Genomic DNA, 17,453 nt, shown 5'->3' on the forward strand with positions numbered 1-17,453 from the left:
CCTACAGACAAAGCCACCTGTTTTCTTCTTGCAGCAATTATTTATACCCATGGCTGACAACCTGGACATAAGGCAACATGCATGTTTGCTAAATTAGTTACAGAAATATGGTACTTTTGTAATCCAAATTAATGGTAAGTAAAAAAAAACTAATTTTTAATATGCTGATTTATGTTGAACCTGTGAAGCAATTTCCCATGTCTAATGTTGTACGCTTGACTGGTGAGCTTTGTAAACAAGCTTATCAAACGGTTCACTTCACAAAACCCCGCAAGCGATGCGGGACGTTTCTCAGCGACTGAGTTCGCTTTGGCTGCTGCCCAAATTAGAAGTATGCTTGCGCCGGGCGAGCACACGAACTATCTTTAACAGGCGAGACGAAGTTATCGGGACTAGAAAGTGTGGTACCGTAATGAACTTGCAATAAGGCTTTGTCGCAGAGCGTTTGTTAAACCCGAATTAATTTCAAGGGTAAATCTTGTGAATGTCAGTAAACTTTTGTTTTATTAGGAGTCAGATGTATAGTAGGCCTTATGTTTGACTTTGGCACCATACATTGGGGCAACGTTCATTGCAAGGTGCTGCAGGTTGAACATACCATTGATTTGGTTCGGTTTAATTTAAAGGTAGTTTGGCAAATTCAATCGCAGTGAAGCAATCAAAAAACTTGTTTTGACTAACACCAGCTGTGCAAATACAAAATGGCCGACACTACAAGCTTCATGGATGTTAAAATACCAACAGTTGAAATTAAACCTGAGGGTATTAAAATGCCTGTATTGGGGTTGGGCACCTCCAGAGCCAAAGCAGATGACTTGTACAACGCCATTACCACTGCCATAGACCTTGGTTATCGTCACTTTGATTGTGCGTTCATATACGGAAACGAAGATGTAATTGGTGATGCCTTGAAAGCTAAAATGGACGAAGGAGTTGTGAAAAGGGAGGATTTGTTCATCACCACTAAACTATGGGTAACTTTTAACAGACCCGAACACATGCAAGAGTGTTTCGACGAATCCTTGCGATGTTTAAAACTGGATTATGTTGATTTGCATCTGCTTCATGGTCCGCACGCATGGCAATATTGTGGAATGGACGTCTTTACCCATTATTTGAATCCAGTTATGGACGAGGAAATGGATTACGTTGACACTTGGAACGCAATGCAAAAGTTCAAAAGTTCTGGTCGTGCAAAATTGTTGGGGGTGAGCAACTTTAACGAGTTTCAGTTAAAGAGACTTCTGCGCGAATCCAGCCACAAACCCAGCATAAATCAAATAGAAAGTCAGCCATACTTCAACCAAGATTCTTTGGTCAAGTTGTGTCAGTCTAACCACATTGTAGTAACAGGTTTTTGTCCAATTGGTTCTGCAGATCGTCCCAACGTTGAAAAGCGAGGTCCACTTGTCCTGGTTGATCCAACACTAAAACGTTTAGCTGAAACAAGAGGCAAAACTCCAGCACAGATCGCTCTAAGATTCGCCATACAAAGAGGTCTTGTCGTGATTCCAAAAAGTGTGAACCCGTCGCGGATAGAGGAGAACATGAATGTATTCGATTTCACACTGACTGCTGCTGAAATGCGTGAGATATTTTCGCTTGAAAAGGGACAAAGACTTTGTCTTTTTTTAATGCACATAAAGCATAAGTACCACCCATATCGCGAGAATTATTCCGAGTAAAAAACTAACGAAGAACTTTTTGGCACCATATATTTAATATAATTAAGCTTATTAGTTCGCAAGCTTTGCATTTCTTTGCACGATCATCGTTTGCTAAACGGGAGCCGAAATACAATTGTAATAATCCTGTTTAAAAATTGAGAAGGTGTATAGGAGAGGAGAATCTGATGATGATGATGATGATGATTGAAAACTTCCCACACACAAAAAGCAGTATTCGGTTTTGGAACGACATTACGAGAAAGTTACAACATTGATCATAGTTATATACTTACAAGGCTTTTTCCAAAACAAAATAAATCTTCAAAGAAGGATTAATTGCGTTTATCTGATCATGAGAAAATGCGCTGATTTATCATCACCATTCACGCGATAACCAAACTTTTATCGCTGTCATTTCTAATAGCCAGCATATTTGTTCTAACAGAGTGTTGTTACGCTTGACCTGTAGTCCTTGAAAGCAAGAAAAACAAGGTTTCAATTTTGTACATTTTAAGCAGTGGGTAGTGATGCGTGAAGTTTTAAGCGATCCGCTGGCTTTGGGTGCAGCGATCAGGTTTAGCAGAAATATTGGTGCATTTTTATTTAGTAATTCAGCAAGATTTTAGACTGAACACTTTGTGATTGTGATGCACGCTATTAGCCGAGAAGTGCGAAGGCAGCACATTGGCAAATCAAAGTTGTTTTTTGGGTATTGATTTAACCAACCGCGATATTTAGCGCAGTAAGGAATGATTTACCTGCAGTTGTGTAACATTGTCCTGTGTTTCACTTTGTGTTGCTGTTATAGAGATGTAACTTAACTGCCTGCATACACTGATTAGATTCTTGATTATTGTATCTGTTCAATGGGATTATCCATCATCGTTGTGAAAAGATATTTTACTCAGATTTGTCAAGCTATTAGCCGGCCTAAGATTTACTGGCATAAGTTTGATTAATAAAAATGTTAATTCGGAGTCATCTGCCTGCTAGTGAAATTTGAAAGAGCAAAACTAATTCAGAAGTGTGTCTTGATAGACTGTTGGTTTTGGTCAACTTTCATTCGATCAGGTTTGTAGATATAGTTCAACAAATCCACCACTATTTGCAGCATGGATACCAAAACACCAACGATTGAAGTCAAACCAGAGGGTATAAAATTACCTGTTCTTGGTTTGGGCACTTCCAGAACCAAAGGAGATGACGTGTACAGCGCCATTACCACAGCCATAGACCTTGGTTATCGTCACTTTGATTGTGCGTTCATATACGGAAACGAAGATGTAATTGGTGATGCACTGAAAGCTAAAATGGACGAAGGAGTTGTGAAAAGGGAGGATTTGTTCATCACCACTAAACTATGGATAACGTTTAATAGACCCGAACACATGCACGAGTGTTTCGACGAATCCTTGCGACGTTTAAAACTGGATTATGTTGATTTGTATCTGCTTCACGCTCCACAAGCATGGCAATATTGCGGAATGGACCCTTTTACTCCTAATTCGAATCCAGTTGTGGACATTAACGCTTTTGTTCAGTATTTGAATCCAATTGTGGACGAGGAAATGGATTACGTTGACGCTTGGAACGTAATGCAAAAGTTTAAAAGTTCCGGTCGTGCAAAATTGTTGGGGGTGAGCAACTTGAACGAGTTTCAGTTAAAGAGACTTCTGCGTGAATCCAGTCACAAACCCAGCACAAATCAAATAGAAAGTCATCCATACTTCAACCAAGATTCTTTGGTCAAACTGTGTCAGTCTAACGACATTGTAGTAACAGGTTTTTGTCCAATTGGTTCTGCAGATCGTCCCAACGTTGAAAAGCGAGGCCCACTTGTCTTGGAGGATCCAACACTGAAACGTTTAGCTGAAACCAGAGGCAAAACTCCAGCACAAATCGCATTAAGATTCGCCATACAAAGAGGTCTTGTGGTGATTCCAAAAAGTGTGAACCCGTCGCGGATAGAGGAGAACATGAATGTGTTCGATTGCACACTGACTGATGCTGAAATGCGTGAGATATTTTCGCTTGAAAGGGGACAAAGACTTTCTCTTTTTGCTATGCACATCAAGCAGAAGTACCACCCATTTCGTGAGAATTATTCTGAGTAAAAGAAACAACAAACTGTTTGGCACCATATGTAATATACGCTTACTAGTTCATACGCTTTGCATTTCTTTACACAGTCATCGTTTGCAAAAAATGGAACCAAAATACAGTTATAAGAATTCTGTTTCAAAGTCACAACATCGCGGAGGTTTAAGAAGAAGTAGGAGAAGAGGATATGATGATGATGATGAAGGCGATTGATTGAAATTGGAGAAAGTAGAAAGTTAAAATTGTATTTTTGCTGCCAATGCGCTTGCTTAGTGGAATAAAATACTAAGATGAATGATTTTGATTGTTATGACAACTGTTACTGACAGTTCCGATGCTAATAGCGTTTGTGTCTTCAGTTGTAAAACTTCCCACACACAAAGCAGTATTCGGTTTTGGAACGACAATCAGATAATGTTACAACAATGACTCATAGTTATATACTAACAAGATTTGTTGCAAATATTTCCAAAACAAAATGAATCTTCAGAATGGGTTACTCGCGTTTATCTGATTATGTGAAAATGCGCTGATTGATCATCACCATTCACGCGATAGCCAAACCTTTATCGCTGTCATTTCTAATAGCCAGCATATTTGTTCTAACAGAGTGTTGTTACGCTTGGCCTGTAGTCCTTGAAGGCAAGAAAAGCAAAGTTTTAATTTTTTACATTGATAGCAGTGGGCACTGATGTGTGACATTTTAAGTGATCGGCTGGCTTTGTGTGCAGCGATTGGGTTTTGCCGAAACATTAGTACATATTTACTTAGTAATTAAACAAGATTGGGGATTGCACATTGTGTGATTGTGCTGCACGCTATTAGCCGAAAAGTGTGAATGCAGCATATTAGTAAATCAAAGTTATATTTGTGGTGTTGATGTAACCCAACCGCAACTTTTAGCGCAGTAAGGCATATTTTAACTGCAGTTGTCTAACATCGTCTTGTGTTTCACTTTGTGTTGCTGTTATAGAGATGTAACTTAACTGCCTGCATACACTAAATCGATTCTTGATTCTTGTGTCTGTTTAATGGGATTATACATCATCGTTGTGAAAAGATACTTTACCAAGATTTGTCAAGCTATTGGCCGGCCTAAGATCTATTGGCATATGACTGATTTATTAAAGTGGTAATTCGGAGTCATCTTCCTGCCAGTGAGTTTAAAAAAAAAACTGTTGCTTTTGGAAAACTTCTATTCGACCAGCTTGCAGATTTAGTTCAACAAATCCACCACTAGTTGCAGCATGGATGTCAAAATACCGACGATTGAAGTCAAACCAGAGGGTATTAAAATGCCTGTTTTGGGGTTGGGCACTTCCAGAACCAAAGGAGATGACTTGTACAACGCCATTACCACAGCCATCGACCTTGGTTATCGTCACTTTGATTGTGCGTTCATATACGGAAACGAAGATGTAATTGGTGATGCCTTGAAAGCTAAAATGGACGAAGGAGTTGTGAAAAGGGAGGATTTGTTCATCACCACTAAACTATGGATAACGTTTAACAGACCCGAACACATGCAAGAGTGTTTCGACGAATCCCTGCGACGTTTAAAACTGGATTATGTTGATTTGTATCTGCTTCACGCTCCACACGCATGGCAATATTGCGGAATGGACCCTTTTACTCATAATTCGAATCCAGCCATGGACATGGACGCTTTGGCTGTTTATTCGAATCCGGTTGTGGACGAGGAAATGGATTACGTTGATACTTGGAACGCAATGCAAAAGTTTAAAAGTTCTGCAAAGTTATTGGGGGTGAGCAACTTTAACGAGTTTCAGTTGAAGAGACTTCTGCGCGAATCCAGCCACAAACCCAGCATAAATCAAATAGAAAATCATCCATATTTCAACCAAGATTCTTTGGTCAAGTTGTGTCAGGCTAATGGCATTGTGGTAATAGGTCACTGCCCCATTGGTTCGCCGGGTCGTCCAAACGTTGAAAAGCGAGGACCACTTGTCCTGGAGGATCCAACACTGAAACGTTTAGCTGAAACAAGAGGCAAAACCCCAGCACAGATCGCACTGAGATTCGCCATACAAAGAGGTCTTGTTGTGATTCCAAGAAGTGTGAACCCGTCGCGGATAGAAGAGAACATGAATGTGTTCGATTTCACACTGACTGATGCTGAAATACGCGAGATATTTTCCCTTGAAAGGGGACAAAGACTTTCTTTTTTTGTCATGCACATAAAGCATAAGTACCACCCATATCGCAAGAATTATTCCGAGTAAAATACAAATGAAGAACTTTTTGGCATCATAACATATACGATTACTACTTCATACGCTTTGCATTCTATTTTACGATCATTGTTTGCAAAAATGTTAATCGAAATGCTGTTGTCGAATTGAGTAACAACCTTTTCCAGACTGTACATTGTAAGCTGGACTAGTAGACCCCGGCCTGCGGCACTGTACCTGGCATGGGCATGCAGTGCATGTTCCAGTGTCTTTTTTATTGAACCTCGGTCCAGGCTTGGGTAAAGAGCCTGTACATCTGAAGCCTCTACTACTAGATTTTGTGTGAGGTCTCGTAATGTGCACTCTGATTTCCCCTTTTCGAGTGCTAGTAAGTAGTGTTTGCTGTCTTTGCAGTTCATCCACAGTGCTTTGGCAGAAAAGCACGCTAACAGGTTTTGAAAGGTGCTCTAGAAGAGCTGTGATGCGTGGTAGCGTTTAGTATCACCCGCAGCATGTGCGAGTCGCGTCGGTTTGTCCAGACACTTCGCAGTTGCAGTTGTTCAGGTGCGAGTTTCTGTGTTTTGAATAAGGGATACGGATAGGCAGGTTGACAGTCAGTAAAAACTTCGATGGCGGACCCGAGACATGCTGGTGATAATCGTTGCCGGTCCCCGTGTGGTTTAACATGTCCTTGTCTGTGACGCAAACCCTGTGGTGATTTTTCAAAACAACTTCGCATTCACAGTATTTTTGCCTTTGGTAGCTATCTTAAGCTTTGGGGCTTATTGGCAGTATGAAAAACTTCCCAAGCTCCTTGCGCATTATGGTATAGTAGCCAGAGTGACCTACAACCACAATAAGACTACAGCGCTTAGTTATATGCTTACAAGGCTTGTTGCAAATATTTTCAAAAAAAAATAAATCTTCAATGAAGGATCAATCGCGTTTAACTGATTATGTGAAAATGCGCTGATTGATCATCATCATTCACGCGATAGCCAAACCTTTATCGCTGTCGTTTCAAATAGCCAGCATATTTGTTCCAACCGAGTGTTGTAACGCTTGACCAGTAGTCCTTGAAAGCAAGAAAAACAAGGTTTCAATTTTGTTCATTTAAAGCAGTGGGCAGTGATGCGTGAAGTTTTAAGCGATCGGCTTTGGGTGCAGCGATCGGGTTTTGCCGAAACATTAGTACATTTTTATCAAGTAATTAAACAAGATTTGGGACTGAACATATGTAATTGTGATGCACGCTATTAGCCGAGAAGTGTGAATGCAGCACATTAGTCAAAGTTGTGTTTGGGGTGTTGATGTAACCCAACCGCAACATTTAGTCCAGAAAGGCATGTTTTAACTGCAGTTGTGTAACATTGTCTTGTGTTTCACAAGGTGTTGCTGTTATAGAGATGTAACTTAACTGCCTGCATACACTAAATAAATTCTTGATTCTTGTGTCTGTTTAATGGGATTATACATCATCGTTGTGAAAAGATACTTTACCAAGATTTGTCAAGCTATTGGCCGGCCTAAGATTTATTGGCATATGTCTGATTTATTAAAGTGGTAATTCGGAGTCATCTTCCTGCTAGTGAGTTTAAAAAGAGCAAAACTGTTGCTTTTGGAAAACTTCTATTCGACCAGCTTTGCAGCTATAGTTCAACAAATCCACCACTAGTTGCAGCATGGATGCCAAAATACCGACGATTGAAGTCAAACCAGAGGGTATTAAAATGCCTGTTTTGGGGTTGGGCACTTCCAGAACCAAAGGAGATGACCTGTACAACGCCATTACCACAGCCATAGACCTTGGTTATCGTCACTTTGATTGTGCGTTCATATACGGAAACGAAGATGTAATTGGTGATGCCTTGAAAGCTAAAATGGACGAAGGAGTTGTGAAAAGGGAGGATTTGTTCATCACCACTAAACTATATATTACTTTTCACAGACCCGAACACATGCAAGAGTGTTTCGACGAATCTTTGCGACGTTTAAAACTGGATTATATTGATTTGTATCTGCTTCACGCTCCACACGCATGGCAATATTGTGGAATGGACCCTTTTACTCCTAATTCGAATCCAGCTATGGACATGGACGCTTTACCTCTTTATTCGAATGCAGTTGTGGACGAGGAAATGGATTACGTTGACACTTGGAACGCAATGCAAAAGTTTAAAAGTTCTGGTCGTGCAAAATTGTTGGGGGTGAGCAACTTCAACGAGTTTCAGTCAAAGAGACTTCTGCGCGAATCCAGCCACAAACCCAGCATAAATCAAATAGAAAATCATCCATATTTCAACCAAGATTCTTTGGTCAAACTGTGTCAGTCTAACGGCATTGTGGTAATAGGTCATTGTCCCATTGGTTCGCCAAGTCGTCCAAACGTTGAAAAGCAAGGACCCCTTGTCCTGGAGGATCCAACGCTGAAACGTTTAGCTGAAACAAGAGGCAAAACCCCAGCACAGATCGCACTGAGATTCGCCATACAAAGAGATCTTGCCGTGATTCCAAGAAGTGTGAACCCGTCGCGGATAGAGGAGAACATGAATGTGTTCGATTTCACACTGACTGATGCTGAAATGCGTGAGATATTTTCTCTTGAAAGGGGTCAAAGACTTTGTTTTTTTGATTTTCACATAAAGCATAAGTACCACCCATTTCGCGAAAATTATTCTGAGTAAAAATGAATGAAAACCTTTCGACCCCTTTGTTCTTGCAAATGTATTTGAATATCGTTTCCTGGTAACACTTCATAACCTTAAACTTGTTAGTTTATCTTTGGTTGTGGACAATTTGCTTCCTCGTTTCGGTGCCATGTCTTTGGTGTACGTTAGTTTTTTTAACGTTCTTCGTCCTCTTTCCGAAAATATATTTGACTTTCCTAATGATATCAAGTCAAGGATGTGCGTCTGTGTGTTTGCGTAACCAACCGCAAGTGGGACTTAAATCGAACGCGTTGGTGTGCTGCAAATTGGAACATTACATATCAATGAATGGTTAGCAATGCTTGCATCGATTTACTGTTGCAATAAGTTCGTTCGTGATGGCGGTTAGTTTCGTCAATGATATCGTGGCGATTAATGGAATCTACAATAAATTATATATAGTTACCCGTGGTCGCTCTATATATGCTCAAGTTAGTTGCGATTCGTTCTGGTGAAGTACAGGTATGACTGCACTTTGTTTGTTAGACAACATGAAATACTTCGCTTGTATTTGAGTAGATTTGTGGAGAATGATGGACTTACACAAACATGCAGTCGTTGTACACAATACTAAGTTTGGAAGCGAAAAAGTCACAGTTGTTTTAAAAATGCGTCCTGATCTATTGATATTTTAGCAATTCAAAATTTGTGTGACTACTTTTGGCAAACACCTGTTTGATCAGTTTGAAAATATAATTTAGGTAAGTCCCGCCACTTGTAGCAACATGAGTGTCATAATACCGAGAAATCAAATAAAACCAGCGGGTATTAAAATGCCTGTTCTTGGTTTGGGCACCTCCAGAGCTGAAGCAGGGGACTTTCGCAACGCCATCACCAAAGCGATAGACCTTGGTTATCGTCACTTTGATTGTGCGTTCATATACGGAAACGAAGATGTAATTGGTGATGCCTTGAAAGCTAAAATGGACGAAGGAGTTGTGAAAAGGGAGGATTTGTTCATCACCACTAAACTATGGATAACGTTTAACAGACCCAAACACATGCAAGAGTGTTTCGGCGAATCCTTGCGACGTTTAAAACTGTATTATGTTGATTTGTATCTGCTTCACGCTCCACAAGCATGGCAATATTGCGGAATGGACCCTTTTACTCATAATTCGAATCCAGCCATGGACATGGACGCTTTGGCTGTTTATTCGAATCCGGTTGTGGACGAGGAAATGGATTACGTTGATACTTGGAACGCAATGCAAAAGTTCAAATGTTCCGGTCGTGCAAAATTATTGGGGGTGAGCAACTTCAACGAGTTTCAGTTGAACAGACTTCTGCGCGAATCCAGTCACAAACCCAACAATATTCAAGTAGAAAGTCATCCATATTTCAACCAAGATTCTTTGGTCAAGTTGTGTCAGTCTAACGACATTGTAGTAACAGGTTTTTGTCCCATTGGTTCCTCAGGCCGCCGTAACGTTGAAAAGCAAGGACCGCTTGTCCTGGAGGATCCAACACTAAACGGTTAAGCAGAAAAAAGAGGCAAAACTCCAGCACAGATCGCACTAAGATTCGCCATACAAAGAGGTCTTGTCGTTACTCCGAAAAGTGTGAACCCGTCGCGGATAGAGGAGAACATAAATGTGTTCGATTTCACACTGACTGATGCTGAAATGCGTGAGATATTTTCGCTTGAAAGGGGACAAAGACTTTCTCTTTCTGATATGGACACAAAGCATAAGTACCACCCATATCGCGTGGATTATTCCGAGTAAAATATAATGGGGACCTTAATTAGAGAAGGTGTACTTGTTTTGTGGACGATTTATCGCGTAGTCGAAACCTTCGTTTATTGCCATCGCTGAGGTTTTGGAAATAAAATGAGAATATAGAAGGTTTCTGTTTTTATTGCAACAGCTGTTCACGGGTCTAACGTCTAAACTGTTTATTTTCTCTTCGGTTGTAAAACTTCCTGCACGCAAAGCAAACTTTCGTTTGTTTTCGTCACGTCAAAACGGTATTGTTCCAGCAACTATAAGTCTATGTTCTTTCAGGGCATTCCATCAAAACATCGCGCAGCATTTATCTTGGCTGAAAAACTTACTGAGATATAGAATTGCCTGAAACATATTGAATTTTAGAAGAAAGAAAGATTTTGATTATTGATTTAAAAATATTATGCTTTATGATAACAAGTCAAGCGCACATTTTTAAGTGCTCTTGTACGTATGTGTTTGCCCTAGATAAGTATATGAGTTGTTTCAGCAGAGTTTAGTGACACTTGAGCGGTTGACAGTGCAAGCAGTTCAATAGCCTGCATATCCAGCGAATCGCGTCAAGCAGACAACAAAATGCTGAAAGAAAAACAATGTTTACTTTTACAAAACAGCGCAAAGTGATGATGCGTGCCGCTTTAGGGCGCGTGTGCAGGCAGATCAAAACATGACATATGATCTAGAACTGAGACAATTTATTCGGTTGGTTAGCTTGCGCATCAGGGGCGCGCCATTTTTTTTCACTTAAGATGGATAGTTGCATCAGTAATTGTAAAAATCGTTTTACGAATTTTGACTCATTGCATTTTCACCAGCTTTGTAAATATATTTTTGCAAGGCCCGTCAACTGCCAGCAATATGGATTTTAAAATACCGACGATTGGAATCGAAATGGCAGGGATTAAAATGCCAGTTCTTGGTTTGGGCACTTCCAAAGCCGAAGCAGATGACGTGTACAACGCCATTACCACAGCCATCGACCTTGGTTATCGTCACTTTGATTGTGCGTTCATATACGGAAACGAAGATGTAATTGGTGATGCCTTGAAAGCTAAAATGGACGAAGGAGTTGTGAAAAGGGAGGATTTGTTCATCACCACCATACTTTGTAAAACTGCGCGAATCCAGCCACAAACCCAGCTCAAATCAAATAGAAAGTCAGCCATATTTCAACCAACATTCTTTGGTCAAACTGTGTCAGTCTAACGACATTGTAAAAACAGGTTTTTGTCCTATTGGTTCTGCAGATCGTCCCAACGTTCAACAGCGAGGACCGCTTGTCCTGGAGGATCCAATACTAAAAAGTTTAGCTGAAACAAGAGGCAAAACCCCAGCACAGATCGCACTGAGATTCGCCCTACAAAGAGGTCTTGTCGTGATTCCGAAAAGTGTGAACCCGTCGCGGATAGAGGAGAACATAAATGTGTTCGATTTCACACTGATTGATGCTAAAATGCGTGAGATATTTTCGCTTGAAAGGGGACAAAGACTTTTCCTCTCGGCTATGGATACAAAACACAGGTACTGCCCATTTCGCGAAAATTATTCGGAGTGATAGTTAAAATGTAGATTTGCTCTCTTTGTGATTCGCTTGTCATTTGCAAATACACATGATGGAATAAAGTTGATCTATTTCGAAGTTGTTTCTCAGTAATACTCTTCATTGTGAATTTGAAAATTCTTCGTCATTCATGTGCTTTTTCTCCGGTACACACGTTTTGGTTTCTATTGCATTCTGAACGTGAATTTGGCTCTCCTCTTCAAAATTAATTTGCTTGTAATTTTCGGTGACTGTGTTTGGGTAATAGACTTCCAACGTATACCTCGCTACGAATAATCATATTGATCAATTGATTTGTTGTTTCGTTAGTTAGTCCAAGCATCGCGAATTCCTTTCCATGGGCGTTCAACTAAAGTTAGAAATTGTGAGCTTTTTTCGATTACATTTGCTTCGAAATCGTTTTCGCAAATACCTTTCCACACAACTTTCAGTTTGGACAAAAATTTTCCAATGCCAATCTGTTTCCCAGACTCATCCGGTAAAAGCAGAATATGTAAACCACTCTTTCCCTCTTGGTCGCGTCACAGTGTACACTTATGACGTCACAAGTGTGATACTCTGACTCCCATTGTTTACTATGGAAACAATAGCAGCGGGATCGCGGCGTTCGATTCCATTGTTGGCTTTCGATTGTGTTCCACTCATCAAACAACACGCGCCATAAGGCAGCGTCAGGCGCCAAAGAGCTTAGCAACTATTTAGGCAGAGCAAATGTAGCCATTGTTAATGTCATAATGTAACTGGTTTTAGTAACAGTATTGTATGTATTAAATGCAGGTACACTTACATCAACTAACAACGCCAGTTTGCGACTTAATAAAGAGAGCGATAACAAACATATTGGCAAAGGTAAATGGAACGTGGGATTACAACTGTTTTCATTTAGCATAAACAAATTGGATTTCGAAAGAGATGAGTGGTATACAATAATACAATACAAAACGTTTTCAATATAGTCAGTATAGCAAGATATTTTCAAGTCGACAGGTGGTTTGCACCCTACAGTGTCACGCGTTGGAGATTTATGAATTAATAATGATGGTTGGCTATGCTGAGGCAAGTCATTATAAACTTTAACACCAGGTATCTGTCTAGCGAGACTTCAAAGCGTTTTATTCAAATAGTTGTATAGATGTTGCAGTCCTAACGTTTATTACGAAGATAGTTGATATGCTGTGTAAAACAAAACGTGATAGTTACTGTTAATTGTGGTAATTATTAAGTGAAATTGCTCGAAATTTATAAGGAACATGCTACGGTTTTCGGATGATTACCAATTTAAAATCAAACAAAAAAGTTCTCCTGAATAATTTTGAATTTACAGCAGGTGATTCCGTCCAAGGAAGCAAGAGGTAGTGGTTTAGAAATTTTGTCTTATGCAAGATGTCGTCGCCAGGCAGTCCGAATCACCACGGTTCATTGCAAGAGAGGGAAGAACTTTATGCTCACAACGACCCGCACTTCACCGCATTTTCGCCGAGACCGGAAACCCGATTGGCCACACGGAAAAGTCCAACCACCGATACAAAAATATGTTTAAATCACAAGTAAGCATATGTCTAATTTAACGTTTCTCTGGTAAAAATTACGTTACAGTCGTTATCAAACGGACCTTAATTCTTCATTAGTTTTCGATAACAATGGAGCTTTTTTAAAGTTAATTTAACATTGTGCCTGGCAGCGTCAGCACAAAACAATCAAGTAAATATGTTCTGGATAATACTAATATTAAAAAAACATCGCTGTACCAAAACAGAAGCCCAGTTCAATAACTTTTTGTGCCCATATGGACTATAGAAACAGTTCATATTGTTGCTTAATCGCAGGCTCCGTACGTTCCGCAATGAATCAACGATCATATACCCCCTGGAGTCGTATCAAACGTGGGTCGACGCTGGGCAACTCGAGCCCCTGTTGCCCCCCAACCCTGACCCATCCTACAACGCCAACGTGTGGCGGAATTTTAGCAGCAGGGGGGCAATCCAATACAGTCCCCAAAGCCGAGGGACGTCAGCAACCATCGCATCCATGTACCCCCTGAATATACCCCCTCCGTCGCGAATGGGGAACTTTACCTACGCGAGATTTATCAAATACGGCGATATTTTCCGCGACCCGTTGCGGAAACAGAAGAAGATCACGTGGACGGAGAAAGAGTTAGAGGTGATTGTGACGTAATAAACAGTCCACACTTAGTGATATGCTTTTAAGCCACCGCCAAGTGCTCGGCGGGAGGCCACAACATGTATTCCATGTATAACATGTTCATCTGTCTGGGTATGTGAAACAATACACTCATGGGAATTGTGAGGTCGTACGTGTAGGTTATGTCGCCATGTTCTTTTGTTTAAAATCAACACAATTTTCTTGGGTTTGGTGTCGCAAGAGAGCAACATCCTTGGAATTTTTTACTTCAATGTTTACTTGCATTTATGGCTGACAATTCATTGTTTCCAAGATGGCCAATCACCGAAACATGAATATAAATTATTGTTTTGGACTCAACACTTTACCTTGTCGTTCAAATTGTGGCCAACTTATCACAATTTCTAAAATGGCTACAAATTAAATTTAATTTCGATGTGTTCGTTGAATCCAGGAGATGAGAAAGTTGTCCGTGATGTCGGATGCAAGAGTCCCTCCTACCGACGACAAGGGAAGGATCCTTCCTCCCCTCGCATTCCGCAGACTCCAGGCACAGGGAAGAATTAAGCACAGACCCATGTCGCTCGACAACAGGTGCAATTTACAAGTTTTTTTTTACCTCAGTAGACACAACTTTTTCGATTATAAAGATTTGGATCATTAAAGATTTCAATTATGACGTCATATTTCCCAGGTATCAAAACCCTCCCCAACGCAGCGACCCGCTTCGCGAACAACAATCGGACACCGCATCTCTCGCGTCCCGAAACACGAGTCTCAGGCACAAAGGTCTACTCTGGAAATTCTCCTACAAAATGAACAACCCAGAATATGACAGGGTAATTGTTCAAAACGTTCGCTCCGTTTGCGAACGTTTTGCCTGTATTTGGAAAATATTAGGACTGTTTGAGAATTAGTTGGGCTTACTCCAGAATTATTAAGTTTTATTTTCTGAGAGACTCTTGTTTATTTAAGGCATGGCTGGTTGTGTGATTTTTGTTCATTATTTTAAAATAGCTTTAAAAAATTGTTTTCTTAAACTAGGTGTTCTAGCAGAAATTTTTTATATAAAGAAGAACAACATTATGATTTGCCTTTATTGTGCACTAATGAAAATCTATCAAATGTTGGAAGTTGCAAAAGTAAAGGTCAGTTTTGTACTTCAGGTGGTGGAAACACAAAAAGAGAAAGATAAATGGAGAAAGCAGAACACGAAGATGAGAGACGTGCGGAAACAAGCCCTCCAGCACGAACTGCTTGCCGCATACTAAAAAAATATATTTTTGTTTTAAACATTTACTGTTGTAAACGATGGGAAAAATGGTGTCTTAAAGACTTTGCATGAAATGGATCTCCAAAATGGCAAATGCAGTGTTAAATAATCTAGTGCATCTGAACAGACAATACATCTATACATAAATAACATAAAGACATTTTCACATATATACATGCGTTTGTTAGCACGAAATGCTCATGTCATCACACAATGAACATGTCTATTTAAAAATCAACAACAAGCTAAGAAAAATAAAATAAAAACAGATACATTTTATAATAACAAGTAACCAATAACAACCACATTCAAAATTTAACCAATGTACAATTGTACTGTGCATAAATGCCACAATCTTGAAATGCTTTCAATACAATTTATTGCACATTTATTTTACAATTTATTAACTTTCATAATGTATCCTTTTTACACCAACCAGAATTCCAATCAAAACAATACTTTATTTACACAAAGCATATCTTACCTAATGAAGTACTAACTGCAGGCGATCAGTTTTGGGACTTCAGTATATTGTTAACAACTATGCCGAAAGCTGCTACTCCAAGAAGAATTACAAGATTAGTTAGACCTCTGTTTCCTTCAGGATTTGCAAGCTGGGGCACCGGGTTATTAGTATTTTCAGGGGTGCTTGATTCAGTTTTCAACTTTACATCTTGCAAAGATGCTTGTCCTTGTACGGTCTCCGACATTTTCGACTTCATCTCATTGGCGATACTGGGAAAAAGTTCACAGAAAGTGTCATTTTTTAGGTTGAACGAATAGCTACAAGTGGCTAAGTTTCTCTTGGTCAGCACGGAAGTTTCGACTGAACCTAACGTTGGGGTTTCCTCAACCATGAAACTGAGGAGTCCGGTAAGAATAGTGGTCACGGACCATGCTGGGTTCCATGTATCTGGATGAAAGTCGCTTATTGAGAGACATAATCTTTGGTTACACTTGAATCGTCCATTGGGGGTGGTGATGTATATTGCTGGTGGCCTGAAGGGAAACTCCCGTGGAAAGACAAGTTTTCCATGATAGTAACCTCCATGATAAGGTGTATCTTCAGGTCCTCGCACCTACATAATTACAAAGTATATGCATTATTTTGTTTGTAATATTTTATTTGTTGATTTATATTCACTCTGTCTGTGTATGTAACAATGATTTAGTTAAGTTCAGCATAGGTTATCAGAACAGCTAAAGAAAGGTCTAACAGCAAAAACACACAATAAATTTATGCATAGTTCAAACTTTTATCTAAAAGTCTATGAATGTCAACACTGACATCAAGCATGACTTAACTTTGTGTTAAAAGTACAAGCTTTGTATTAAGGTTAACACCGCAGTCAATATTATATTTTAGTGATATATCTTGTCTGTGATACGATGAGAATAATATATATTTATTTTGTGGAAGACAATATCTTACCACATAATGCCATTCCAAAATGTTGGATGGCAAAGGTTCAGCTGTAACGTAAGGCACTGGATCTTTCTTCAATCTGATGTAGTCCTGTTTCAATCTCTGGGTTGCTGTTAATGGGACTTTAGCCGAGGAACGTTTTGAAGACATTGCACTATTTGCCTGTAGTTTTAGAAAAGTATAAATATACTGTAGTTTACGAACACTATACAATTTGCTTATAATTCTAAGAATAAATAGGCTGTTATTTTGACTCAATTGACAACTTGAGTGTTCCGTCATCAACCTGCAACAGAAGTTCAAGTTAAAATTCGACGTGCTACAATTATTTTTTTCTACTACATTTTTCGAAAAAGTAGACACTAAAGTTTCCTTTACGACCAAACGGAACCAAACAAAAATGAAGGACGTCTTGTCTGAAGGGGATTTACCTGATATAACAATCGATTGCAACGATTTTCATCACAGTTCAATGTTTTTTTTTTTTTAAATAAATGAAGAATTATAAATATTTTTTACATAGATAGACAAACACAAACGCATTACATTCTCAGTGACCATTGTTTGCCATTTACGTAGGCAGACAAACATAAAAGTAATACAACCAGAAACTTTTGAATTGGCATTTCGTCATATTTTTTGAAATATTATAAA

The 17,453-nt window shown here is 39.5% G+C and overlaps 2 protein-coding genes and 6 pseudogenes across 2 annotated transcripts; 7 read left to right on the forward strand and 1 right to left on the reverse strand.

Moving 5' to 3' along the window:
- The first annotated feature begins 350 nt into the window (after positions 1-350).
- Positions 351-1,784, forward strand: LOC145899036 (aldo-keto reductase family 1 member B7 pseudogene; annotated as a pseudogene).
- A 701-nt stretch (positions 1,785-2,485) lies between these two features.
- Positions 2,486-3,959, forward strand: LOC145899061 (aldo-keto reductase family 1 member B7 pseudogene; annotated as a pseudogene).
- A 1,055-nt stretch (positions 3,960-5,014) lies between these two features.
- Positions 5,015-6,010, forward strand: LOC145899330 (1,5-anhydro-D-fructose reductase pseudogene; annotated as a pseudogene).
- Positions 6,011-7,356: 1,346 nt separating this feature from the next.
- Positions 7,357-8,950, forward strand: LOC145899010 (aldo-keto reductase family 1 member B1 pseudogene; annotated as a pseudogene).
- A 442-nt stretch (positions 8,951-9,392) lies between these two features.
- On the forward strand, positions 9,393-10,394 carry LOC145899340 (1,5-anhydro-D-fructose reductase pseudogene; annotated as a pseudogene).
- Positions 10,395-11,285: 891 nt separating this feature from the next.
- LOC145897179 (aldo-keto reductase family 1 member B1 pseudogene) lies at positions 11,286-11,949 on the forward strand (annotated as a pseudogene).
- Positions 11,950-13,283: 1,334 nt separating this feature from the next.
- LOC145899577 (testis-expressed protein 52-like) lies at positions 13,284-15,391 on the forward strand. The gene is made up of 5 exons (XM_082988426.1): positions 13,284-13,502; positions 13,782-14,118; positions 14,555-14,694; positions 14,795-14,939; positions 15,267-15,391. The coding sequence occupies exons 1-5, from the start codon at positions 13,339-13,341 to the stop codon at positions 15,369-15,371; spliced, it is 891 nt and encodes a 296-aa protein (XP_082844552.1). The 5' UTR covers positions 13,284-13,338; the 3' UTR covers positions 15,372-15,391.
- LOC145899578 (ubiquitin-conjugating enzyme E2 J2-like) lies at positions 15,196-17,188 on the reverse strand. Its single transcript, XM_082988427.1, has 2 exons — positions 16,806-17,188; positions 15,196-16,452 (listed from the first exon to the last, which is right to left on the reverse strand). The coding sequence occupies exons 1-2, from the start codon at positions 17,079-17,081 to the stop codon at positions 15,883-15,885; spliced, it is 846 nt and encodes a 281-aa protein (XP_082844553.1). The 5' UTR covers positions 17,082-17,188; the 3' UTR covers positions 15,196-15,882.
- Positions 17,189-17,453: the final 265 nt, after the last annotated feature.

This window comes from Ascidia mentula, chromosome 4 (genome assembly GCF_947561715.1).
Source record: "Ascidia mentula chromosome 4, kaAscMent1.1, whole genome shotgun sequence".
Taxonomy (NCBI): domain Eukaryota; kingdom Metazoa; phylum Chordata; class Ascidiacea; order Phlebobranchia; family Ascidiidae; genus Ascidia; species Ascidia mentula.